This window comes from Vicugna pacos, chromosome 20, assembly GCF_048564905.1.
Source record: "Vicugna pacos chromosome 20, VicPac4, whole genome shotgun sequence".
NCBI lineage: Eukaryota > Metazoa > Chordata > Mammalia > Artiodactyla > Camelidae > Vicugna > Vicugna pacos.
The window spans coordinates 16,454,213-16,480,885 of NC_133006.1; the positions used below are offsets into that span (position 1 = coordinate 16,454,213).

The window sequence follows — 26,673 nt, forward strand, 5'->3', positions numbered from 1 at the left end:
TACTGAACCAGTAATGATATATTATAATTGGCTGAAGTCACACTTCATTCAGGGTTCCTTAGCTCTCACCTGATGTCTTTTTTCTGTTCCAGGATCCCATCCAGGACATCTCATTACATTTAGTCTTCGTGTCTCCTTGAGCTCTTCTCAGCTATGACCATTTCTCAGAATTTCCTCTTTTTCTTTTTTTGGTGGCTTTGACAGTTTTGAGGAATACTGGTCAGGTATTTTGTAGAGTCTTTCATGGGAGCGCTGTCTGATGTTTTTTCCTCATGGAGTCTGGGGGAAGAAGACCACAGAGGTCAAGTTCCATGCTCATCACACAATGTCGGGGGTACATGCTATCAGCATGATTATCACTGTCGATTTCCGGTGATTCTGAGGTGGTGATTGTCAGATTTGTCCACCGCAAAGTTCCCCTTCCCCGCTGTTTTCATACTGTCCTCTTTGGAAGGACAGCACTAGGGATGGCCCACACTGAGTGGGTGAGCTTCCCCTTCTTGAGGGCAGAGTATCTACATGAATTATTTGGGATTCTTCTGCAGGGGAGATTTGCCTATTCTTCCCCATTTATTTATTTATTCAATCATTTCTTTGTATTCGTGCAGACGCCTGGACATTTACTTTCTACTGTAGGTTATAATCCAACACCACTTTATTTTGTTGCTCAGATTATTCCAATGTTGGCCATATTTTCCCTCACATTGTTTTCCATACACATTGTTAAAACGAAAGGCTTTTTCGTCTTTTCACCCACTCATGTATTCCTCCAAGCAATGCTGGTTGAGCTCCACTAGGGAGAGAGGACTGGAGATTCGGAGATGACGATGCTGAGAGCCCTTCCTGCTCTCTCCTCCCACAGATCCACTCCCTCTCACCTTCCTTTCCCATAATCCCCACTCAGCTGTCTTTCTGCCACCCCTCCCCAGCCCCCACCTTTCCCAGGGACCATTCTTACAATTCCTGGAATTAAAACTCTGCTCCCCAGCCCCCTAGGGCTAAGGGACTGCCTCTGGGTCCACTACTTCCTCTCACAGCTTTGGAGCCAGACCTCATTCTGTCTTCTAGGCCTCTGGACCATCATTGCTTTCTCTTCTCTTTAGCCCTGACCACTTCTCCCATGTGGACCTCCACTCGGCTTCTACAAGTGCAGGTGAGTCTGGGGTTTCAGCGCAGGGAGGGAGGAAGCAGGGCCAGACAGCTTGAGTGACTGCAGATTCAGGGAGGGAGGCACCAGGGAGGCCTGCTTCTGGGGGCTGAGTCCTTGGGGCCTGGGCTGGAGGGAAGCTACATTCAGGGCTTGCTGGGTTTAAGACCCAGGGAGAAAAACATGTACTATCTGATGTGATAACAAAGGCAGCCATGGATAGGGTAGGCAACCCAAGAGGCAAGTCTGTCCTGGAAGACCCAGGACCCGTGTGTCCCGCCCTGCCCCTCCACACCCCCCAACCCAGGGAGAAACTCCTCCTCTTTGGGCCTGGACTTCAGCTGGTTATAAAATCCCAGGCCTCAGTCCCCTTTGGCTTGAGGGACCCTTAAGGCTCTGTCCCCTCTTTACTTCCCCTCAAGGATTTTTGGGGGCCAATCCCATTCTCTATTCTGGTCTCCTGGGCAGCCCCTGTTGCCTTTGTGTCTTCCTCAGTTATGAGCACTTCTCCAGAGGGGATCTCTGGCCCGTCTCCCATCAATGGTTCTGAGCACAGGTAGGTCAGGGTCTCACCAGGAGGGAGGGGCCTGGGAAGGATGGCTGGGTAGCTTATGCAGCCTCGGAATCAGGAAGACAGGACCCAAGGATTCTTTCCAAGGTGACTGAAGCACAGGGTGCTGCAGAGGAGCCCCCAGGGCTCAGACACAGATTTGGGGAGAGAGGAGAGGGGAGGAGGATAAGGTCATTCACTTTGGAGGAACTGGGGAAAAGACGGTGAGACAGGGGTTTCTGGGTTGAGACCAGAGGGAACCAAAACAAGGTGGGAGTTGGAGGCTGTGCTGCGAGGGTTGAACTCTGGGTGTGGAGAGCGGGACCACAGCCTGGGGCAGATGGTGGCCGGAGACATAGCAAGAAACAGGTGAGAGGAAATTGTGATTTCAGCTCTTGACTCTTGCAGTCAAGGGCCTTGCGTCATCATCGCGTCCCTTCAGCACAGAAACAGGCTGCAACACCCCAGGTCACAGGTGCTCAAGGGGACCATGAGGCACGGCAAAAGCAGTGGAGTATGGATGAATATAGATGGCCAGCGGCCAGTAGGCATTCGTCTCCTAACCCCTTCCTCCTCCAAACTCCAAGGCGGGTGGATTACAACGTAAGGAACATCCCCCAAAGAGTTTAAAGCGGAAACCCTGACCAGTTTAAAGGTGAAACGGCAGCCAATGACGGGACCCAAGAGGGAGCCCCTCATGCTGTGAGGCTTAGCCCTTCCACTTTTAAAAGTCCACAGGCAGCAGGATTTGGGCTTTATTCTTTCCCATTACCTATCATCAGACTGTATAGGATGACCCCAGGGGAATCTGAATTCAGAAGCCAAAATAACTTGGCATTTTAGGAGAACTACTATCTTAAAAGAATGACAACACACCAAGCAACAGAAATCCTCTGAAGCAGAACTGAGGGAACTGACAGCACAATACAGTTAGTTGCCCCTTGGTGTCTTGGGGCTTTGGTTCCAGAACCCCCATGGATACCAAAATCCGTGGGTGCTCCAGTTCCTTGTATGAAATGGTGTAGTATTTGCATGTAACCTAAGCATATCCTCCCGTACACCTCAAATCAACTCTAGATTACTTATAATACCTGCTATGATGTAAGTGTTATATAAATAGTTGAATTTAAGGTAAAAAAAATTAAAAGACAAGTATAGATAATATATATTTGTGAAAGGCATAATTGATAAGAAGAAACCATCATAAACATACGTGAACCTAAGTATGTGGCCATAAAATACATCAAGTAACATTATCAGAAATGCAAGGAGAAGTAAATAATTAACACTTGTAATTGGAAAGTCAGATCCCTCTCAAAAGACTATAGATCAATTAAATAAAAAATAGAGAGAAAAATCCAAGTTCTAAATGAGATAAATTCCAAACATCATACATATTTACATAATATTTTCAAATATGTTACATATTATTTTATGATAAATACAATATGAAATATTATAAAATATTAAACTGTAAGAAGCTGTATTTTAAAATAAATAATATTTACAAACATATAAGGTATATTTACATGTTTTAAGTGTTTTCAACTGTATAAATGTATTATGAATATTTGATAAAACATATGTATAAATATATATAAAGTATACATATGCACACACATATATAAAACACTGTACATGAATAGAAAAAGATAATATACTAATATACATTCTTTCAAACATGCAGAGAATATTTACAAAAGCAAATCTCGCATGAGGAAATAAAAGAAGCTTTTTAATTAATAAGATGTGGACTATATTCTCCATACATAATGCAATAAAATTAAGAATGCATAGAAGCAAAGCTAAAAAAAAGTTTTGAAATGAAATAATAGTTATTAATATATTATTACATAAGTCTATTATATATTATACAAATATATTACTAGATTATTATATAAATATTTAAGTATATAATAAAATATATTATGATAATATAAACACTACATATCGAATTTATGGGGCATAGCTAATATTTAGAGGGTAGATTAATAGTATTAAATACATTTGTCAGACACATAAAAGGTTAAAAGCAAATGATCTAAGTAGGCTCAGGAAGACAGAAAGTGAGCAGAGAGCGTACATAAAGAAATATAAAGGATAAAAAATGTTAAAAAAAAAGAAATATAAAGGAAAAAAATCATAATAGTGATGGCCTGAAATTAATTAAATGAATTACAAACATGGGGATTAAGAAAAGTCATAATTCATTCTTTCAAAAGTTTAATAAGATAGACCTGCTTCTGTCAAGATTGATGAAGATAAAAGAAGATATAGTCAATTGAAAGAAAAGAATAAAATAACCTATAAATAAATAAATCCTAAACAAATTCTTTTTGATAATCCAAGAGTGCATAAAATTCCCTAAAAAAATCTTAAAATACCCAAATCACCACAAGAAGAAGTAGATTGGAATAGATTAATAAATGTTAAAGAAATTGAAATGTTAGATAAAGATCTATCCTCATAAAAATTTCAAGGCTTAGGTGGTTTTATGGGTATTTCCAATATTTAAAGAAATATTTGATTCATATTTTATACAAGATGATGCAGAAAACAGAAAACCAGCAAAAGCTACCCAGCTTGTTTTAAGAGGCTGGTGTCATCTTATTCTCAAAACCAGCTAAGGATAATACAAGAGAATTAAATGATAGGTTTATTTCTCAGATGAACATAGAGTTAAAACCCAAAATAAATATTAGCTAACTGAATTCAACAGTATACCAAAAAAAAAAAGACAAAGAATATTACAATCATGTGGGGTTTATCCCAGGACCAGGATTGTCAACTTCAGAAAATCTGTCATTGTAAATTAACCAAATTAATAAACTACAGGGGAAAAGTTAACTGATACAGAAAAAACATTTGAAACAGTTCAACACATTTATTATTACAAGGAAAACCTCTTAATAAAATAGAAATAGGAAGAAATGACTTGGTAAAGACTGCATACTAATGACTACAGTAAACCTAGTGGAGAAAGTATAAATTCAAATTAAGTATTTCCAAAGCTACCACTAATGCTTAATACAGTATTAGAGATCCTGGCCTTTATAAGATGCTATAAGAAAAGCAAAACAGGTAAGAGGAAAGAAGATTTGACTGGAAGAGTGAAAACTGTCACAATTTACACATGATGGGATCATCTGCCTAGAAAAAAATAAGCAGAAAATCTATAAACGGTTAGATCTCACAGGAGCATTTCGCAAGGCTGCCAAGTACAATATCAACTGGCAAACATCAGCAGTACCTCTGTACACTAGGAATAATCACTTAGCAAAGCTAATCAAAATAAGACACTATACATAATAAAAACAAAGTCTATAAGGTATCCAGGAGGAATTAATTTAACCAAGGTCTCTCTGGAGAAAACTTTAGAATACCAATTAGTGAAATACATAAACAGAAATAATTTATGATCTTGGATGAGACTATAATATTATAAAAATGTCAATTTTCCCCCAGTTAAAATTTCTAAATGTAATCCCAAACACAATTTGAGTTTAACTTTTTAAAGCCCTTGATAAACTTACTCTGAAATAATATGGAAACACCAAGGTGCATGAATAGCTATGTCAACCATGAGAAAGTAAAAATAAAAAGGGAAGATAAGTCCTACCAAATACACTACTAAGTAATACAACTGATGGCAGTGGGGGGAAGCAAGAATTGATCAGTGAATCACAGGACAGGCTAAAGAGTTCCAGGAGATCTGTGTGTAGATAGGAATGTATCTTATGATAAGGTAGAACCATGAACCAAGGGGGCAAAGGCCCATCATTTGTTGGACATCCTTGGGAAAGCTGGCAGAGCATTAAAAAAAAATCAACAACAAAAAACCTGGATCCCTCCCTAACACTATATCCAAAGATGAACTCCAGATGGATTCAAGATATATATGCAAAAAATAAAATTATTAAGTTAATAGGAAGAAAACCTGCAGATGAATATCTGTGTTGCCTAAGGATGAGGGAGGACTTCTTGTACAAAGCTTCAAGAGAACAAACCATGTGGCAAGAAATCATTAATTGGATTACATCAAGATGGAGGAATTTTACTCCATGAATAAAACTATGGGAAAAGTTATCAAGCAGATGACAGACTGGGGGAAATTAACTCAAAATGTCTAAACCTAACACAGCAATATGATCTATAATATACAAAGAGTTAATGGTAGTCAACAAAAAAGGCAGGAATCTCAGTAGAAAATGGGTAAAGCAATAAGAAAGGCAGTTTATAGAAGAGGAAATCCAAAAGGCATACAAGCGAAGTTCTCACTTGTTAGTGATCAAAGAAATGTCAATTAAAAAACTTTATAACTGTTCAACTGGCAAAATGAGGATGCTGTAAAGTGCTCAGTATCGTTAGGGATGTGGCACATAGGTACCCTGGATGAGAGCGTAGGCGGTCACAGTCGTTCCTCCTTCCCTGACAGCCCCACAGATATGAAGAGGAGCCTCTCAAAAGCCAGAGCCAAAAGCATCTTAGGGGCTATCCAAGACATCATAGCATGTGGCCCAGAGATCACGTGGGGCTGGTCTAGCCACTTAGGAGCAGAGACAGGGCAAAGACTCAGGCTCCTCCTGACTGCTGGGTCCTGAGAACCCTCCCCAGGCCCTTCTGTGTGGCTCTCACACCTGGTCTGGCCTCAGCAGCCTCCTGCTGATGGTCCAGTCTGATGGCCTCGCCCTTTGTGACCTGTTTGGGTCTTTATATCCTTATCAGGTAGCTCTCACAGCAACTGCACTTTTCACAAGGCCTCACTCAGAGCCAGGAATGCTGTGGGGGTTTAGTAGAAGCATTGATTCCAGGCACCTGAAATCCCAAGAAATAAATGAGATTCCCCCAGACCTAAAGCCATTTATTCTTCTGGTGGAGGGAAGAGGAGAAGGAAGATACCACATGTGTTGGGAGGAGAGACAGCCTCTGCACTCAGGGGTCTGAGAAGAAGTATTAAACCGGGGGCGAATATTACAAATGAAGGGTGAATAAGGAAAGCAGACTGTGTCTCGTGGGGGCTGAGAGGTCTGAAGCGACAACTGTATCTCATTCCTATACCTCGAATGCCCAGCACCACACATAGCACATAAGACTGTAAGAACAAAGGAATGAATGAATGAATGAATGAACAAAGTCAGGAGACTGAACGTTTGGGGTCAGCAAAGATAAGACTTCCTTGTCTTGGTTCAGGACCTGGGGGTTCGGCTCAGCGTAAGTCTGCGGCCATACAAACTTGAGGATGTTTTGCTATGAGTCCCATCTGAGGAGAAGAAAGTTGGCACAGGTGACTAGAGGGGGCACAGATAGTCACGGGCGCCCACCTGGGTCCTCACAACCTGAAGGAGCCCAAGATACCGCTCCTGGATGCCAGAAGCCTGACCTTCTGATTCTCAGCCCTGGAGACCAAGTGAAGGGTGGGGTCTTGGGCCTGATGCTGGGTCACTTTAGCTGGAGCCTGACGGCTGTCTAGGAGAGATAGGGTTGGCTGAGAGGAAGCTGAGTGGGCATGCGTGTGCTGGCTGGGGGCCAGAGCCGGAGGAGGGGGAGGGGGAGGGAGAGGAGGCGTGGTTTCTGGAGACAAGGTGGGGGAGGGGAAGCATTGGGTTTGCACTAGGAAGACTGCAGGAGGGAGCAGGAGTCTGGAGAGAGCTGGTGGGTGATTAGAGGTGACGGTAGGAGAGGCAGAGAGGGATGAAGATAAGAAGACATGTAAGTATTGAAACAAAGAGGCAGCTTCTGTTTGTGTTTGGGTGTGCGTGAGTGTGGAGTCTGAGTGTGCATGTGTCTGTGTGTGTGCACGCCCCCACATGGGAGAGCATAGGTGCTCCTCCCTGAACCCAAACTTTATGCTCTGAGTCTCACAATTTGCATCTTTTTTCCTCCGTCACTTTAACCGTGACAAAAATAAGCTCTGTTTGAGCATGGAGGGGGTTATTCACAAGTGTGAGTATGAGGGACTGATCTGACCAGCCAGGAGCCTGGGAGAGAGAGGCAGGGGCCAGAATGAATGCTTGCATGCACAAATGAATGAACGAATACATGAATGGGAGTTTAGATAAAGCTCCTTGTGAATGTGTGTTTGTTTTTCACATGTAGGGCCCAAGGTGCGCCGCCTCAGCCCCATAGCCTTACCCCTGGGTCTCTGAGCCCAGAGGATTCCAGGGAAGTCGGTACCTGACAGGGTTCTAGAAACCTCACACCAGCCCCCTAGATGAATAACTGACTTCAGACGAGGAGGCACCCCTATTGGACCAGATTCCGGGACGGAATCGGAAGTGGGTGAGGAGTCTTCTGAACCTGAGAGCCCTCCCTGAGCCGGGAGGCCCCAAACTGGGTGGGGTGGCCACACCTGCCTGAAGTTTCGAGGAAGAGGGCGTGAACTGCACCAGCGCCGCCCTCTCCCCCTGTGGTCTGCTGATGGCAGTGAGTCCCACAACTTCCTCATTTTCCTAAATGGGCAGCTTCAGTTTTAGAAGCCTAGGTCATCCCGGGCTGACCCAAGTGGCAGATCCAGCATAGGCCTAGGGCCCAAGCCTGGGATTCCTGCCCCCGCTGGGTGGTCCTCACTGCTTGGAGCCATGGCTCCCATCTTCCTGCTGCTGCTGCTGTGGCTCCAGGGCCCCATCTCAGGTGAGAGGGTGGGTGGGTGGTCTAGGGGGGAGGGGATGGCCTGTTCCTGGACCCCCTTCTTGCTTTTCCTTGCCCAGCAATCCTGTGGCGTTGGAGGAGGAGGAGGTCTGGCTGACCAGTAGCTCCTTACCAGAGACCAGTGAGAAGTTTCCATCCTAGTGCCTGGCCCCAGGCAAAGCTAACCCAGGCCTCACAAAGTGAGATAAAGCTCTGGACCCTCCCTGCACCAGCCCCTTTATCTGGCTGGCTTCCTCAGGACCTAGACCGGGGCCACTCCATTCCCTCATACCACAAGCCCTCCTCCCTCAGCTTAAGCCCTGTTTGGTTAACTTTACCCTGTTATGGGAAATATTACCTAATGTACGTGCGCTTTGAACTTGCTTTTTCTTGGAATGCTGATGCCACAACCCCTGTGCCTATCCTCTGTCCTGCGGAGGAAGCAACCCCTGAAGGTCTCTCTCCCACCCCACAGCTCCTCAATGCTCCCTGATGGGGTCTCACCCAATCCTGTTTCCCTCGCTGCCATGGCAACTGAGTTACCACTTTCTGTTCAGTTCTGGGCACTGCCTTGTGAGAGGGGTGGATGGTGGGCACAAAGGAATACCGTGCCCTGGAGACCCTTTCCAAGATTGCCCCACTCATGCACCAACCCTAGAGAGGCCCATCTCTGCCAGGGCTGGAGAGTGTCTCCTGGAGATCTCCCAAACCTGCCGCCTGCCAAATAAGCGAGTTGGATTATTCTATTTAACTTGCGTGGGACAAAGTGATAAGCAGAGAGGGTGTTACCTTACCCTGAGCCTCAACTTTGGTGGCAACGGGGTTGGAAACTGAGGTGGATGTCTTGGGTGCCGGGCCCTTGGCTTTCACAGCTCTGGGTCCCACTGGAAAAGTCTGGGACAACCTGCATCTGGGAAAAGAAGGCACGCGCTGAGCGTGTACTACATTTAAGGCACTGTGCTGGGGCGCAGTTCTCACAGCCACCTAGTACAGGTTAGAAACAGAGACATTAAGAGGTTAGTCAGTAGCAGAACCAGAGTTTAATTCATGTTTATCTAGACTCCAAAATGTGTGCTCTCTCCTCTGTCCCACTGGGGAGAAACGTGTGTGTGTATTTGGAGGAGGCTCTGAGGGTATTAGAGGAGCAAGCGCTGAGCTTAAGGTGGGTGGAGCGGTGGAGGGACCCTGCTGCGGCTTCCTCTTTCTCCCTGCCCCCGGTTCATGACCCCCAGCCCTCGTTCTGCTCTCTCTCCGTCCGACCGTGGATTATGTAGCTCACGGACCACATCTTATTCCTGGGCATTGAGGACAACATATTTTAGATAAATAGTGAATAGCTGTAAAATTCTTTGGTTTACACTCCTTTGGGAGTTTATAGGCATGTTTGGGCATACTGAATCTATGAGGGGTTTGTAACTAGAATATTTAAAAATGAAAAATCACCTAGAATGAACTCAGACAGCTTGCTATTTAAAAGATGATGATAGTGAACCTGTTTGTGAAATAAATAACTACACTCAATTTTTTCAAAGATTGGATTTTCTTATCTACCTAAATTGACTGTGCTCTGGAATTTCATAACAATGACTGTGCCTGTATCTGTGCCTGTATCTGTGCCTGTCTCACTGAAGACAGGACTGACTCTTTCCCACAAGACCCTGAAGATGAGACTTATTCTCCCATAAGACTAGAAAACGCCACAAAGAAAAGGGCCGTGTCTGCTGGAGCTCCCTGAGTGTCAAGGGCTGAGTTTCCTCCATTAGACTAAGGGCTCCCTGTGGGCTATGCTTGTGTCTCCCCCATCAGACAGGGGAGAGCTCCCTCAGAGTCAGGCTGTGTTTCTCCTTCAAACTTTGAGTTCCATGACAGCAGAGCAATATCTACCTCATCTCCCTTCACCACGAGTTTTGAATTTCAAGATGCTTCCTTCCTGTTTTCTCAACCAGTTGTGTCTCCCCAGGTGACCCTGTTGGGAGTGTGTACTCCAAAGTGCAGCACTTTGAAGGGGAGACTCTGTCCGTGCAGTGCTCCTACAAGAACCGCAAAAACCACGTAGAGGGCAAGGTTTGGTGCAAAATCAGGAGGAGGAAGTGTGAGACTGGGTTCACCCGCATCTGGGTGCAGGGGCCACGCTACTTGCTGCAGGACGATACCCAGGCCAAGGTGGTCAACATCACCATGGCGGCCCTGAGGCGCCAGGACTCGGGCCGGTACTGGTGCATGCGCAACAGCTCCGGCATCCTCTACCCTCTGATGGGCTTCCTGCTGGAAGTGTCTCCAGGTGAGCAGGTCCCCTGGGGCACTGGGATGCTGGAGGGTGTCTTCCCCACCCTGCACTCCACCGACATCAAATGTGATGAGAATAATCATCCATCAATGGGCATGACGTATAGTGGAGTTTTCAGTTCTTTAACGGACACTTTCATGGGCATTCTTGTCACCATCTTCCAGATGAAGAAAATGAGCTCCAAAAAGTCCTCTGCGGCTCTGACCTTGTCCAGGGTCACAGCGCTAGTCAGTGGCCGGGATAAGATTTGAACTCAGGACGCTCTGTGCTTTGTGTTATTCAGCCATCTGTTCAATATATATTCACTGAGCCCTGATTCTGTGCCAGGCACTCTTCTAGGCTCTGAGGATACAGTGGGGAGCAAAACCAGACACGTTCCTGCCCTACGGGACATGACAGGCAATAGCACATCATCAGACAAACAACCTCAGATAGCAGCAGATGTTCTTAAGAAGATAAAACAATGTGATGAACTAGAAAGTAACTCAGGGGTGGGGGGAGCTACTAAAATACTGGGGATCAGAGAAGCCCTCAGCCTGATTAAAAACTCAAGTTTTCCAGCAATATATGCTCTTCCACTCCCCCTTGAAGACCAGGCTTTATGGCCCCAGGCACCTGAAGTGGGGAAGTCGGGGACTGCTGCTGTCCAACCCCCTCCTTCATCGCGGGCCCTCAGGAGCACATCCTTGGCGTGCACAGCAGTGGGATACAGCAGCAGCCCTCCCTCCGCTTCCATCTCTCTCCATTTTCCTGTTCCCTGGTGAGGGAGACTCAGCGTTGCCCCCTAGACTGAGACCTCACAGCCTCTTCCACCAAACACCAGCCTTCCTCTAGAGAACGGGATGGTACAGCCCTGAATTGATGGGTGAGGGTGGCAGGACTGGTCTGAGTGTCTCTTAATAAGCCCCCAGGGAAGACATCGGACCCCGCTGCTGGTGGTGTTCTTTGGAATCTGGCCCTGGATGCTTCCTTGTCCTCATCTCCGGATCCCAGTCGCCAATCATGGAGCAACTGGGAAAGTTCGTGTTCAACATCAAAGTAGAGCAATCTCTGACTTACAGGAAAGAGAAGAGTCCAGGAGGAGATGAGAGAGATAGGCGTAAGGAGGGGAGTGTCCTCTGGGCCCAGGTCGCCTGATAGGGGACACTAGAAAATTTGTGAAAGACTCTTCTTTCTTTCCTGTGCCTACTTCCTCCTCCCTGAACCTCACCCTCTGAACAAACACACACCTGGTTCCCCAGCAGAGTAGAATCCTAGGACCAAGGTCAAGGATGGGAGACGGGGACTGGCCCCACCCAAGCACCCCGACAAGTGTGTGGGTGGCCAGGATCTACTCAGTCTCACATTCCTCCCTCTCTGATCCCTCAGCATCCACAACCAAGAGAGACACTCCTCTTCCGGAGGTGGCCAGCATCCTGAAGAGTGGCATTGTCGTTACAACAGGCCCTGCCCCCGCTGTGGGCCCTCAGGCCCCTTTCACCACCAGTCCGATGCTCTTCGCACCTGGGCTCCTCACCTTGGCCAGACCCTTGCCCTCTCCGGCCTCAGGGACCATCAGACTGACCTCCGTGGCAGGTTACAGCTTCACCGACGCCAGCCCCTCCACTGAAGGGTCCAGGAGGACCATGGGGCCCCAGACAGTGACTGCATTTCCCAGCAATGCCAGAGCCTCCTCTGCTGGCCCAGCTTCCACCCCGACCAAGGCTGGCCACCTGTGCACCAGATCGCCTACCACCAGCAGATCTCTCCTCAACCAATTATCCCCTAGCAGGTACCCCCGGGTGAGGGGGGCCTGGGTCGAATGCCATTTTACCAGACATAGCAACAGTCCCTGGGACTAAACAGACCTCAAGGTGCAAATGTTACAGCAGAGCAGCCCCTGTCGCCCCCCCAGAAAATCAGTCTGGCCTGTTGCTGAGTGGGAAACTGGATGCTGGGGTGGATGCGTGACAGAAAGGATGGCAGCAGGAAATGAGGGCAGGGGATGGGTCAGCATAAAGGTCTGTGGATGAGGAGGAGAGGGTAGGGACGGACAAGGGGACCAGCTCAGGGCATAGGAAGTGGGAAATGGGGGGCACTTGGATTTGGGTTCCCCCAGATGCAGACCCTGAAATGAGGATTCACGTCATATTTGGGACACTGAAAAGAGTGTGGGGAACTGAGACAGGGGAGGCAGCAGACAGACTCCTTACTCAAGCTGCCACCACTGTGGGGAGCAAGAGCTCAGTCCCACTGGGGAAACTTTGGGGTCCAGTGTCAAGCAGCCACCTGGAGGCTGGGGTGGGAGCTGGGGTATTTACACACCACTCCTGTTGGTTACTAGTAGAGAGCTGCCTGCCCTGTATGGCACAGAGGGAGCAAGTGACAAGAGAAAGTCCTCAGGCCAAAAAAAATTTTTAATGGAGGTGCTGAGGACTGTCATATGTGGAAGTGATACAGCTAGGGGACACAGGCAGTCATCCACATCATCTGTTACAGAGGACAAAGGTGAGGACAAAAGTCAGTCACTGTGAGGAGAGGAAGAATCTTGGTCTCTTCCATCACAAATGGGGGTCTCTTAGAATCCTTGTCCTCGGCAGATTTGAGGGAATAATAGAGGAGAAGTACTAAAGTGGAGAGATGGGTCTCTCTGCTGGGGTTGGAGGTGCTTCGTCTTCTGACCTCTAAGCACCTCACTTCTTTCACCCACAGCTGGGGCCCTGAAGAAGAGAGGCCATCACTCTCCACCGAGGCTGGCAGGTTTCCCCTGGTCCCACTCCTCTTGTGGGGCGTGCAGAAAGACGTGGGCCAGGGTGGGGCGCCCTGATGCTCACCTCCTCCTTGCTCTGTCTGTTCTCCTCAGGCACCAGGATTCTTATCTCATTGTGTTTGTTGGGGTGCTGGCCTTGCTCCCAGTGCCTGTGATGCTGATCGTGGTCTATGGGCTCTGGAAGAAGAGACACATGGGAAGTGAGTAAAGCCCACCCCCCTGGCATTCCGAGGACAGAGCACTGGGGGTCTGACGCCTCTTCCAAAGTGCCTGACTGCCCTTGATCCCCAGGGGGTGTGTCCTCCCCCGTCCAGTCAGGAGGGCTGTGTGGCACCCAGGCAAAGGAGGAGGGTGGGCAGGTAGGGACAGCACAGCATAACCCTCTGGGGCTGACCTGGCAGGAAGCGGAGGGCAGAAGGCCGAAGGTGATGGGCTGGCTCAGGAGCATAGGGTGGTGAGCAGGAGGACCTCGCCCTCTTTATCTCTCTCCCCATCCTTGCAGGCTACAGCATGTGCCATGATCCTGCCAGACCCTGGAGGGACCCATCTACAAGTCTGGAGCCTCCGTGGAAGGCTGCTTGGTCTGAAGCCACTTAACTGGGGTCAGGGGGAGTTTCTCCCAGAGGGGTTCTGGGAGGCCAGCGGAGGAGTGAAGATGGGGATCTGTCTGGATTGGAGCCAGGATGGGGTGAGGACTGTGCAACACTGGACTCAGGCCTTCACAGAACTAGAGACTGCACTGCACCTGCTCAGTTCCCCTGGGCTGCTAGGAACCTGGCGGGAGGGTGAAGGGAGAGAAGGAGGCTGAGCAGAGGGTACCAGGCAGGAAGTCCCAGGGAAGGCACCGAGGGAATTCTGCCCAGAGCCACAGACCCCTGGGCCCCAGCTGGATGGCAGAGAAGCCCTGATGGTGCTGTTTGCAGACAGAGAACCTCAGACCCCGTTGGCCTTGGAATACTTTACTAGCAAGCTGACACGGGGAGGGCTGCCCTCTTCCCGCCCAGGCCCTGCCCTCAGTTTCCCTCTGCTCTCCTCAAGCTTCCCCATGCCCTCGGGGGAAGAAAAACTCCTAGAAGCAGCCCATGTTCCAAGCGCCCCATCCTGGAGGAGAGGAAGGGACGGTGACTAAGAGCTGGGGGTCCACAGAGGCGTTGGGGACCCCAGAGCTGTCCAAGCCCCCCACCCCGGGCCATGTGTTCTCTACAGGGCCTCTGGATGTGCCTGTCTGACAGCACTGCTTGTCCCTCGTCTTGGGAGCCAGCAGACCCCATATTCCCACTGCTGCTGCCTGCTGGCGCCCCCTCCAGGGAAAGCGGAGACCTGCCAGCTGAGCCCTCCAGCTGCAGGACCAGCCTGTCCCCAGACTGGTGTCCCCAGACTGGCATGCAGAGGCTGACCAGGGCTATCTCCCCCAGTTTCCACACTGGGGCTCTGGTTCTGGGCTCCTGGAGTGGATGGAGGGCCCTCCAGAGACCACTGGAGGGGAGACCATGGCTTAAAAAAGGGGGGATCACCTCCCTGTGGGGGCTTATTGTCCCCTGGGAAGAGAGGACCCCCCTGTGATACAGCAAAGACAGCTCAGAGCCGAGCACAGCCTGGAAGACTGCCGGGGCAGGGAGGACAGAGTCAAGGAGCCTGGGCGAGGAGGCCCATTGCCAGAGGAATCTGCCCCTCCTCACAGCTCTCGGCTCAGACTCTGCCTCTTCTGCAGTGAAGGCTGAAGAAAATGGACTGATTTCTCCCCTGGAAAGAGGGGTCTACCAGCCTGGAACCACTGGAATGAGAGCCTGGGGGTAGCCGTGGCCACTCAACTCTTACCTCTGAGTCAGAGCCCTACCAGATGGGAGAGCAAACATCATGGTCAGGAGAGTGACACAGTCAGGGCCTTGATAGGCAGCGAGGCGGCTGGGGCCACTCCAGGGTGGAACTAGGGAGAGAGGAAGGGGCAGGGGGCAATCCTGGGGGGCAGCAGGGAGGCGGCACTTTTTCCCTATATCCAGGAGGGGGCACTAGAGGGCAGACTGAGGAACTGACAGGCCTGGTGCCAGGACACACATACACACAAACGCACACATACACAAGATAATAACCATCCTCCCTATCAGGAGGGTGTGGCCATCACCCGATGTGTAAACAGGAGGTGGTTTATTCTCCACTCAAACCACACGCTGCCCCAGGTGACAGCAGGATGTCGGTGGGAGAGCACTGCAGAGGCTCAGGACTGGGACCCAGTGTTGCCACCTGTCCCTGTGGGGCCCTGTGCAAGTTACTAACCCTATCGGGCCTCATTTTTCCTCTCTTGTGAAAGGGGACCCTAATTCCTACTCAGGACTGTTTTCAAGATAAAATGAAGTAACACAAACCTTACACAAACGAGTAAATGCCTCGTAATGCCTGGCCCTCGCGTTCTTTTTCCAGGTCTAATGCTTGTCACAGTCTATTTTTAAGACTGTCAGACCCTATTTCTCTATTTTGTCCTCGTTTGAAAGGGGCCAGGGAGGGTGGAGGGGAACATGATTAGGCCCCAGGAGATGGGTGCTGAACTCGGAGGCCTTTGTCCTCTAATGTTACAAAGGGTAGCTGTTAGGGGCACCGACTATCCCTGTTTGCCCAGGATGATGGGGCTTCTGGGGCCAGGCAGACCTCTCACCCATGGAGCCTGTCCCCACGTGAACCCGTGGTAAGGAGGGACACAGAGCCCTAAGAAGGAGGTGCAGACCCCATGCCCCAGCTCCCCAGCTCTTATGGGCTTGGGCGGCCTCTTTGGACCTCCGGGCCCCCAGGACATTTTCCCCACACCCCAGCTTCTCAATTCCTCCTTCCTGCTCTTACCCTTATCCCCAGCAGATCCACGGCAGGCAGGTGCAGGGCAGGGGTGGATATCAGACAGGCCAGGGCTGTTACTGCCTTTGGTGGATGAGATGAGGAGGCTTTCTGAGCAATGGGCTGCTTCCTGTCGCGGCCGTGGGAATGAGCAAAAAAGAAACCCCAGCACTCACAGGACATTTGCTCTGTGAACCTGGCCGGCGGATCTAACCGCACAGGACACACGCGCTCTCACTGTGAGGTCAGTAGGCCAGCCTGAGGCTCATGGTCCCAAATGGCTGCAAATGTGCTTCTCATTCTGCATCAGACTGGGTGGGCGGACACTGCGCTGTGCTGCCCAGCTCCTACTTCAGGCTGATAGGCTTCTTGCCCAGGTGCTGGGAGTAGTGAGGGCAGAAGGTGACCTCGCCCCAGGCCTTCCCCTCCCAGGGCAGCCACCCGCCTTTCCCACTGAGTGGTGCAGGAGTTTGAAGCCCTGGCACTCCCTGCCTCCGCGGCGAGTCCTGAAGGGTCTCCTGCCCATCCTGCTTCCTTCTCTTCCCCAGCCTGGTCCCGAGCATTTTAAACCTCCTGTACCAACCACCACCTCAGAATCTGCTCCTTACAAACCTAATGTGCCCCACTGCAGGTTTACAGGGTCATCTCTGAGATGGGAAGCCTCATGAAAAGATCAGCAGGACCCCCAGGCAAGGCCATTACTCTCCTGCCAGCACCAGTCAGTTCCCTGGTCCAGCGGCATTATTTCGCTTTTTAAACTCTGAAAGGGCTTACTTCTAGGAAAGTGGAAATTACCCCTAAGATTCTATTGGTTCCCTGAGCTAACTCCTGATTGGTCCATTTGTAGTGCTTCATGTGCATGGAGCTCACTCCTGATTGGTCCATTTCAATTGCTCCTGATTGGTCCATTTCTGCAAAGCTTGTTCCTAATTATTCACATTTGTTATACCTTATTTGCATATGATGTCACAAAATGTTGTGAAGTCTAGACTGTAGCTTATAAAAGGCTGTGTAATCCTACAGATGGAGTCCAGAACTTGGAATGTTAACTCCTCTAGGCCCACTGTTCTAATAAGCCTGAGTTCTCCAGCCCTCCGAGTGCTGCTTGGTCTCTTGCCTGGATCTAGGTTGCTGTCACAACTGAGCTGTAACACACTTTGCTGCAACATTTCCTTTATCTATTAACCATAAACAATTGTTGTTCTGTGACGATTGTTTTTCTGTAGCTCATCTAATGTTAATTATTTTTTAAAATGTTCCTGATTAGTGTGGCCTTTGAGCAATTACTGTAGAGTGACTCTGGCAGACTGGGAGCTGGGACACAGGGATGATCTGAGGGGTAGGAGATCCTCTTTCTCCTCGTCTCTTCCTCCCCCTCCTTCTGCACCCATCTTCCCCTCTGCCAACACCACCCCCACCCCTCCAATGTTCCTGTCCCCAGCTTTGTTCTCCCCTACCCTTGCCAGAGACCCTCCCTGGGCCTCCTTTCCTGGAAAAACTCTCCATCTCCCTTCTCCTCTTCTCTCAGTCCTTATGGAACTTTCTAATTCCCAGGCAGGCCTGGGTGGGAAGTCTCTGACTGCTGGGGATCTCAGAAGGGTCCCCTAACTGTGTTACTCACTTTCTGCTTCCATGCTTCTTTGGTGAGGAGAAGAAAATGGTAGGAGAGAAGGGAGAAAGAGGAAGAAACAGGTTCTTAGTTTGTTATGGAGTCCAAGCTCCAACTTCTCCCTGCATGATGGGCCTGTAAATAGAGATGAGTTGTTGGGGCAAGTGATAGCGACTTTCTTCAGAAAGCCAGCAGGCAGACAAGACAGTAGACTAGTGTCCCAAAGAACAAGGGGTGTGGTTGGTTGTTGCAAACTTCTTGGTGTCAGAATCCTTTGTTCTTGCAGCTGTCAGGTCAGGTCATAATGTTCCTGCAAACCTTCAACAAGGCAAATGTTATTCTCTGTTTTGCAACTTTTTATCTGTGTATGAATGGGAAAATGTTGTATCTTTAAAGGTCAGAGCCTTGAGAATAGGCTGTCCTGTACATTTCAGGCTATAGGCAGCATTCCTAATTTGTAGCAAAAGCAATAGAATACACAGGTTAAAGGAAAAGAAACAGATCCAACATGGAGTCAGATTAGTTCTTCCCTATTGCAGTTTCACCATCATTTCCTCCTGGGCTTTCACAGCTCTTCCGACCCCTGTGGGAGGGAGACAGGCTGACGGGAAAGAAGCTGGGCACGAGAGCGCCAGAGTTCCCGGAGGTTTCCGAGGCGGGCTTTGGTGGTGGGGCTGAATCCCCGCCGCTCGGGCTCTCTTTCCTCAGGGGTTTCCCTCCCCCAACCCCAGCTCAAGATGAGGATCCATGGCCTGGGAGGCCACAGACCTGCTGCCACCTGTCCTGCTGGTGCTTCTGGCCTCAGGTGAGGGGCAGGGGAGGAGGACAGAGAGAATGGGGAAAGAGGAGGGGGAGATGCCTAGGTGAGGTAGGTGTGAAAGGGGCTGTGGGGTGGGGACGGCAGGGGACAGGGTGGTGCTATGGCCAGAGGCTGGCTCTGGGGTGCATTCTGAGTGTAGACATGAAGACGGTGGCTCCCTGAGTGGGGAGGCTCCCATCTCACAGCCCTGCATTGGCAGCTGGGAGGCTCCCTGACCTGAGGGTTTATTCTCAGGCTCCTGAGAATAGAAGCCAGAGCTGCTATGTAAACTGGAGGACAAGACAATCTCCGTGAGATGCTGGTACCTGCCCCCCGCCCCGGCACGGCTTCAAGATGAAAACCCAGTGCAGGGAAACATCAGCACACGGTTGAGTTATATTAGTCAACATCCCAGGCTCTGGACAAGCCCAACAAGCCCTGGGAGCCTCGAATCTCCAGCCAGGATGACCTCAGCCCAGGCCCCTTCATCGTGGCTAAACTCAGGGCAAAGGACTTGGTGTGGAATCCAGGAGTCTTCCAGGATCTCTGGTCTCAGACCATCCGTCTGGTATATCTCAGGGTGAGTTTCTTTCCTTCTTTTGTGTGTTTCTCAGACATCCTGAATCACAAGATGTCAGAGCTGGAATGAACACTAAAAATTACCTCCTTCAACCCTCTCATAGCTGAAAACTGGGGCCCTTCCCCAAGGTCACTGGCTGGTTAGGGGTGAACCAGCACCAGAATTCAGACCTGCAGGCTTTCAGGGGGTTCTTCCTTCCCTGTCACACACATTTCTCTGAACATTTTTGTTGCTACCCACAGGACTCCTCCATAGATCTGTAATGATCACAGGGGCTTCTTCAGGCTTGAGCAAGACTGGCTTATGGGTCCATTCCCAGGCATCCCTACTCCTGACCCTGACCCCCAACATTCTCTCAGAGGGCTGTGCTGGAGATGGGTCACAGGTAACCAAGTCGGGGGGTGTCAAGAAACGTGGATAGATAGGAGTCAGCCAGATAGCAAGGCAGACATGAGGCCCAGGTGGGAAGGGGCGGGGAGCTGCTGAGAAGCATACCACATGTAAAAATTAACTTGAAATGGCTTATAGACCAAAACTATAAACCTTCTAACAGAAAACATAGGAGAAAATCTTTGTGACTTTGATACAGGCACATTTTTCTTAGTAGAATACAAAAAGCACAAATCATAAGTGAAAACTCAATAATTTGGACTTTATCAACATTAAAATCATCTACCCTTTGAAGACACTTAAGGAAATGATTTTTAAAAAGCTACAGACTGGAAAAATATTTGTAAATCACATATCTGATGAAGGAATTGTATCTGGAGTATATAAAGAATTCTCACAACTTAATAATAATAAACAATGAAAAATGGACAAAAGATTTGAACTAATGCTTCACCAAGTAAGATGTACAAATGGCAAATAAATAATGAAAGATATTCCACATCACTCGTCATTAGGAAAATACAACTCGAAACCGTAAGATATTACTGTAAACCTATTGAAATTGTTTAAAAAGAAACTTGACAACATCAAGTCTTGACAAGGATGCAAAAATGTTCCAGCCACATTGCAGAACTGTGGGGCAGGCAGCTTTTATAAAGTTGAACATATACTTATCACATGACCTAGCACTCCCACTGCTCAGATTTTATCTGAGGGAAGTGAAGATACATGTCCACACAAAATAAATGTACACGAATCCTTCTAGTGGCTTTATTCATAGTTTCCCCAAACTTGAAACAACTCAAACGTTCATCAGCTGGTGAATAGATAAACTACCTGTGGTTCAGCCATTCAATGAAATACTATTCAGCAATTAAAAAGGGATGAATTACTGAGAAGCACAACTTCATGCGTGCTACATGAATTATATGATAAGTGAAAGAAGCCAGACTCATAGGGTACATACTGTATGGTTCCATGTAATTCTAGAAAGGGCAGGAAGCTATAGGCACTGAAGTCAGATCAGTAGTTACCAGGGCCTGGATTACAGAGGAAGGGATTGGCTAAAAGGGGAGCCAGGGAACCTTTTGGGGCTGATAGAAATGTGGGCTGTTGGCTCTCTTAGTGAAGGGCTGTTTTACGTTCACCATTAACTCCCCATCTCTAGCCAGATTCCTTGTCCATTTGGACAGACATGCACAGTAAATATGGGTAAATAAATGAATAAAAGAACAAATCAATGAGTGCTTTCAGGAAACCAAAGTAGACTTTGATTATCTGTAGGCACCTATGGACCCCTCCAGCCTCTCCTGCTGCTTCCCCCAGCGCAACTCCATTTCCTGCCCAAGGGAGTTGCTTCGCCTCCCTGCCCCCATCCACGGCTCACCTGGCCATTTCACACCTCTGTGCCTCCTTACATCCAGGCCCCTGCGCCAAGATGACCCTTCACAGGATCTGCACGTGTGGAAGAAACACACCCTAGCCCTAGAACTCCAGGAAATGTCATGTCCTGTCTTGCTCATAGGATGGTCGGGGGTTCAAGGTGTGCGTGCGCCAAGGATAATGCCTGTGTGAGCATGTGCACACAGGTGCCCGACTGTGCAAAGGAGTCTAAATGTGAGCAGCAAATTGGAGAGAAAATTCTCCCTCTCCTGGATAGATAGGAGTCAGCCAGATAGTGAGGCAGACATGAGGCCCTCTCAATTTCATGGCCAATTTTCCCTCTCCCATGATAACCAGGGTAACAGTACTAGTTAATTTTGTTGAGTGCTTACTACGTGTCAGGTCCTGGTCTAAAGAACTTTGCCTGTAGAAATCCACATTATCCTCCCAATTACTCTCTACACTATTATTATTATTCCTGTTTCACAGATACAGGAACTGAGACACAGAAAGATTATGGACAGTGTTTGCAGTGGTTGCACACACAGGCGGTGAGGACGGAGGGACCTGAAGCCAAGGGCCATGATCTTCACTGCTGCCACTACAGGGATGCTGACCCGGAGGGAAGGGCTAGAAGGGCCTGGGTGAGGGTCCTGGCCTTCAAGAGGAGCAGCTGTTCTCCATTCCTTGCAAGGCTGGAACCAGAGAATGGCAGGCGCTACAAGTGGAGAAGGGTCTGAACATGGCAGTGAGGGCAGTGATCCCTGGTCTGGGCTCTGCAGCCTCGGACCTGACCAGCCCCAGCCGTGTGAGGTCACCCTGGCTGGTGTGGGCAGGACGGCGGGCTGTCCTCTCGGCGGTCTAGGATCCTCAGCGTCGTGCTGCTAGGCTGCAGTGGTGGCTCCTCCCCTCCGCTCCTCCCTCACCCAACTCCCCTCACTGAATCATAAAGCCAGATCCCAGTCCTGATGATTGCTCAACCCCCAGGAGCCAGTTCTTGTGAGCAGCGCCTGACGAGCCCGACCCTCTCTATAGTTTAAGGCAAAGATCTTGCGCCAAGCACTCTGCGGCTGGCTGTCCTTCACAAGAGCAGGGTGACATGGAGGCTCTCCTGCTGCTCATCCTGCTCTCTGTCACAGGTAGGATCCTCTCTTTCTGCTGACTTCGTTCTCTCCCCTTCCTTGAGTGTAGGGCAGGGTGGGTGGGTGGGGAGCGCTGAGCCACACGGAAGGCGGCTGAAACCCTCGGCACGTTCTGCACCCCTCTCCTCCCACTGTGTCCCTTATTCCCCAGGCTCTCCCTCCCTGCCTGGTATCAGAACCCACTGTCAGACTCTTCCCACATGTGAAGGTACCAGAGGCTGGTGGACTCAGCCACCTGGAAAGGGAAGGAGTTCTGATGGTGGCATCTCAGGCACTAGCTAGTAGTTGGGGGAAGTTTTGAGAGGCACAGGTAAGAGCCCCTAAAATTATGAACCACTAAACATAAAACTAGCCCCATTGGAGTGACAGGGTGGGAGGGAGAAAAGAGCCAGTACTGGGAATCTGCATCTTTGGGGTGCCCCTCCCATGCTCTGAAGGTCCTCTCGTCCTCAGCCCTGGATGGGAGGTGAAGGGGCTGAAGGTTCTGTGATTGAACGGGTGGGGATTGACACCCCACATTTTTGTACATTAGGGCCTTGTCTCACTGGGGGAAGGGTGGCCCTTGCTCCCCCAGAACAACTGGCACACCTGGGTGAGAGGAAGGACTTTCCGAACAGAGCTAGAGCTTCTTAGCTGGAGGTGGAGCGGGGCACGGGGGTGGCAGTGTGTGGGCCTGCCCAGCAGCAGAGGGCTGGATGGGGTGGTAAGCAGGGGGCACCACTTGCTAGGTCGCTCTGTTTCCAAAAGGCAGGCTACCAGCTCCCCAATCCTGTCCTACACGTTTCTGTCACCATGTGCTTGAAGATGTGGTGGAAGAGAGGGGAGGTTGAGGCAGAGGGCTCCGGATGAGTCTCCTGCAGCCCCTGCCCTGGCAGTAGACTGGTGTTCTAAGCCCATCTCCCCAACCCCAAGGAGGGTCCCTAAAATAGCAATCTCATGTCTCCTCCAAAATAGCTCTGAGACGAGTCCCTCCTGAAAGGGGAACAAAGCCACAGAAATAGAGAAGCTGGAAGCTTAAGGTCAGAAAGAGGAGAATGTGGGGCTGGCACCAGCGTGGGCAGCTGCAGGGGAAGCAAACGTGGTGGGGGCAGGGAGGGGTACCCAGCCCCCGTGGAACTTGCCCCAGACCTGAGAGGGCCACTGGCCTTACTCTCTTGAGATGGAGGGGAAGAGGAGAGGGCTTGGTCCCATGTGACAGGGAGAAGTGTGGACTAGAACTAGAGGGAACTTCAAGACCAAGTGTCTCTGGAAATAGGCCCAGAGAAGGTCGGTTACTTCTCCAAAGATGTCCAGCAAGTCCAATGGTGATAAAGCCAGACCCAGGACCCAGGTTTCCTGGTTTACAGTTTCCTGTAAACACATACCTGGGCTGTGCCACCTTCTCCCAACTTGTGTAGGAACCTGAGTCCCTTAAGGGCAGAATTTCTGTCTCTTTGGTTCATTGCAAATGGTAGGTGTTCAATTAACATTTGGTAAGTGAATGAATGTCTTTTCCCCAGAACTGTCCCGAGCCCAAAACACTACGGTATTCCAGGGCATGGCAGGCCGGTCCCTGCGTGTCTTCTGTCCCTACAACTCCTTGAAGCACTGGGGGAGACGCAAAGCCTGGTGCCGCCAGCTGGGTGAAGAGGGTCTGTGCCAGCAGGTGGTCAGTACCCACCCCTCGTGGCTGCTGTCCTTCCTGAAGAGGTGGAATGGCAGCACGGCCATCACGGATGATGCCCTGGGTGGCACACTCACCATTACACTGCGGAATCTTCAAGCCCATGATGCTGGCCTCTACCAGTGCCAGAGCCTCCGCGGTAGCGAGGCTGACACCCTCAGGAAGGTCCTGGTGGAGGTGCTGGCTGGTGAGTGGGCAGCTGACTGCACCCTGACTTGCTCTTGGGGTGGGGTTCATGTCTTTGGTGTCTGTGCACAGGACCACCCTGAGGGCTTTCCAGGACCCTGGGAATTCCCACAGTGTGGATCTTGTCCTCCTGACTCAGGACCACTGTGGATGGTTGTGCAGGTTGCTGACTGCACAAGGGACGCCTCTCTTTAGTCTGTGCTCCCTGGCGGAGGGCTGCATCACTTGCAGGAAGGGTACAGGTCTCTAATTTGTCCAAAGCACCATATGAGCTAGCTGTGGTCCTGCTTCCCCCAAGCAGCTTTATCCATTTGGCATTCTGTTAGGATGTGAGCATTGCAGGTGGTCCTCAAGGAGTAGGAGGACATTCATTTATTTCCTCACCCAACCACCCAATGGACCTAACAACACAGATTAAGCACCAGCCTGATACAGAAAAACAACCGTAGAAAGGCACACTGCTGTGACCCCAGACAACATGTGTCTCTGGGCCTCCATTTCCCCATCTTTAAATTGCGGTGATGGTGTCTGTGCTGCAGACCCCACAGGGCTCCCATAGGGCACAAAATACTTGACAGAGTTAAAAGCGCTTGGGGTCAGTGACAGCCTTCGCCCCAGCCCCCTGCTGCTAACTGCTTGGGATCCTCATTTCAGGCTTGACTAGATGAGATGGGGCAGTGGGGGTGGGGGTCCTCCCCATCCCTGAGCTTGCACAGGGGATGCCCTCCAGGAAAGCCCTCTGCCTGTGTCTCCAGAATGTGATTGTGTCCCAAAGAAGAGCAAATCTGGGGTTACATATCCACTTTCTGACTCTCTCCTTTTCCCTTATCATGGAAATGGAGGCTGAAAGTAACATTTGTCTCAGGTGGGGAGGGTAGGGGAGACCACGTGTCCTAGACCCCAAACCCCATCTCCACCACTTTTCTAAGTGGGAAAGGGGAGTAGGGGACAAGGAGACACAAATTTTCAGCTCTACAGGGTCTAAGGCTCAGCCAACTCTCAGGAGTGTGGCAGGAAAGTAATAATAATAATAATAATAAAAGCACTAATCCTAAGCTGGTGTAGACGGCTTGACAGTTCACACAGGCCTTTCAAAGACATACATTATTCCATTTGGTCTTCCCAAAGACCCAGCGTGATGGGAGGGTGGGAGCTGCAGTGGGCAGCTATACAGGATGCTCTCACCGAATCCTGCAACACTATTATTAAGGAGGTGTTCCTAATTGCCCCACTTTACAGGTTAGGAAAATGAGACTCAGAAAGGTTAACAGCTTGATCTGTGTAGGGCCAGAGCCCAGGGGGCCTCACCCTGCCCAGAGAGGTTTTATTCATTGTGGCAGATGGCCTCAAGCTCACAGGCTCTGTCTCCCGCAGACCCCCTTGATTACCAGGACCCTGGAGATCTCTGGATCCCCGAGGAGTCTGAGAACTTCGAGGGTACCCAGGTGGAGCATAGCATCTCCAGGTATAGTGACAAGTCTTTCCTAAGGTCCCTGGGCAGTCTTCTACCCTGCAGAGCACAGGCATGGGGTGGTGGGTTAGGGGTCCCAGGAGTACAAATTCCAAGGTGATCAGAAAGTGAAAGGGTCTACTTATGATCTTGTCTAAACACCCCTTCAAACAGCCAGTGTGCCGGCTGGTAAAATGCCGCAGCACCTCCCTGACAGCCCATGAATAGCTGCTGCTACAAGACTCCTGAACGGTCCACCTCCCACCCCTCCCCGGCAGCCCTCAGACATCCCCACAATTTAGCAACAATGAAAGTTTTAGTATTTCAGTACAAAACTGGGAATCCCAGCTCCCTGCTTCCCTGGTGGGACCAGAATCAGTTCTGACTGGTTCTTGATTATGTACTGGTGTTTAAACAATGTTAGTATAACCATGGAACACACATGTGCGAACGCTCACACACACATGTACCACACCATCCAATCCGTAAGGCAGGAAACTGCCTTACAAGGGAAGTGACTGTTTAAAAGCACTAAGCTGGCAGATCCCTGCCTGGAACTCAGGCCTCCCGCCTGCAGGCTCCCCGAGCCCCACACAGCCTCACCCGGGGGTGCGCTGGGTTGGGAGGCGATCTGAGTCCCCGGAGCTCCTGGCGTCTCCCCGTTCCTTCTCTGAGCGCAGATTCCAGTCTGCCTCCTACAGGCCCTCTTTGTTTCTCCAAGGAGCCTTTCAGACGAGGAGAGCCCCTTCCCACCCACTTCCATCCTTTTCCTTCTGGCCTGCATCTTTCTCAGCAAGCTTCTAGCAGCCAGCGCCCTCTGGGCTGCAGCCTGGCATGGGCAGAAACGGAGGCGGTGGCTGCAGACCAGCGGGCTGGACTGTGGCCATGACTCCGGTTACCAGCTCCAAACCTTGACAGGTGAGCTTAGAGAGCACAGTGGTGGCTGGGGGGCAGCGAGGTGGGGCTGAGAGGGGCCAAATGAGTACTTTGTCTCTTGCAGGGCTGAGAGACACATGACAGAAGAGGACCCACATTGGAGGAGAGGCCTGGGAAAGGTCTGCATGGACCACCCCAGCCTGTACACTCACTCCCTTGGCCATTAAGTCTCCTGATTCTGCTTTGGCAAAAGGCCGCTCTGCTTGTGCCCTGCTTCCCTGGCCCTTGGAAGCAAGGATTGGTGTTTTGTGTGTGTGTGTGTGTGTGCGCGCACACGCACGTGTGCATGCATAGGAAGTGGGAAGGACATCTACCAACTTCTGCACATCGGATATTAAACACTCTCACAAAT

General features: G+C 50.0%; 2 protein-coding genes and 1 long non-coding RNA gene across 12 annotated transcripts; 2 read left to right on the plus strand and 1 right to left on the minus strand.

Moving 5' to 3' along the window:
• On the minus strand, positions 1-17,955 carry LOC116284738 (uncharacterized). Of its 4 annotated transcripts, none has more exons than XR_012062153.1 (6): positions 17,805-17,955; positions 16,193-16,313; positions 15,179-15,287; positions 13,425-13,537; positions 9,119-9,234; positions 1-279 (listed from the first exon to the last, which is right to left on the minus strand). It is a non-coding gene; the product is annotated as an uncharacterized lncRNA (long non-coding RNA). The 4 variants fall into 4 exon arrangements; XR_012062155.1 differs by lacking the exon at positions 17,805-17,955 and adding an exon at positions 16,796-16,914; XR_012062152.1 differs by lacking the exon at positions 17,805-17,955 and having other exon boundaries at positions 16,193-16,914.
• TREML2 (triggering receptor expressed on myeloid cells like 2) lies at positions 8,261-13,963 on the plus strand. The gene is made up of 5 exons (XM_006202179.4): positions 8,261-8,327; positions 10,285-10,605; positions 11,980-12,382; positions 13,454-13,560; positions 13,863-13,963. Exons 1-5 carry the CDS (start codon positions 8,276-8,278, stop codon positions 13,955-13,957), a joined length of 978 nt encoding a protein of 325 aa, XP_006202241.1. The 5' UTR covers positions 8,261-8,275; the 3' UTR covers positions 13,958-13,963.
• Positions 17,216-26,673, plus strand: TREM2 (triggering receptor expressed on myeloid cells 2). Of its 7 annotated transcripts, none has more exons than XM_072945045.1 (10): positions 17,217-17,522; positions 18,501-18,597; positions 18,847-19,171; positions 19,414-19,556; positions 21,434-22,083; positions 23,041-23,105; positions 23,586-23,936; positions 25,310-25,400; positions 26,107-26,303; positions 26,386-26,673. In XM_072945045.1, exons 7-10 carry the CDS (start codon positions 23,624-23,626, stop codon positions 26,400-26,402), a joined length of 618 nt encoding a protein of 205 aa, XP_072801146.1. In that variant the 5' UTR covers positions 17,217-17,522; positions 18,501-18,597; positions 18,847-19,171; positions 19,414-19,556; positions 21,434-22,083; positions 23,041-23,105; positions 23,586-23,623; the 3' UTR covers positions 26,403-26,673. The 7 variants fall into 7 exon arrangements, with proteins under 7 accessions (XP_015092943.2, XP_072801146.1, XP_006202084.2 ...); XM_006202022.4 differs by lacking the exon at positions 23,041-23,105 and having other exon boundaries at positions 17,220-17,522; positions 21,434-21,495; positions 21,932-22,083; XM_015237457.3 differs by lacking the exon at positions 23,041-23,105 and having other exon boundaries at positions 17,216-17,522; positions 26,110-26,303.

Coding starts and splice junctions, on each gene's coding strand:
- TREM2 (XM_006202022.4), top strand. CDS start 22,044: ATGGAGGCTCTCCTGCTGCTCATCCTGCTCTCTGTCACAG. Junction 22,084..23,585: donor CATCCTGCTCTCTGTCACAG/GTAGGATCCTCT, acceptor TCTTTTCCCCAG/AACTGTCCCGAGCCCAAAAC. Junction 23,937..25,309: donor CCTGGTGGAGGTGCTGGCTG/GTGAGTGGGCAG, acceptor TGTCTCCCGCAG/ACCCCCTTGATTACCAGGAC.
- TREML2 (XM_006202179.4), top strand. CDS start 8,276: ATGGCTCCCATCTTCCTGCTGCTGCTGCTGTGGCTCCAGGGCCCCATC. Junction 8,328..10,284: donor GCTCCAGGGCCCCATCTCAG/GTGAGAGGGTGG, acceptor GTGTCTCCCCAG/GTGACCCTGTTGGGAGTGTG. Junction 12,383..13,453: donor AACCAATTATCCCCTAGCAG/GTACCCCCGGGT, acceptor TGTTCTCCTCAG/GCACCAGGATTCTTATCTCA.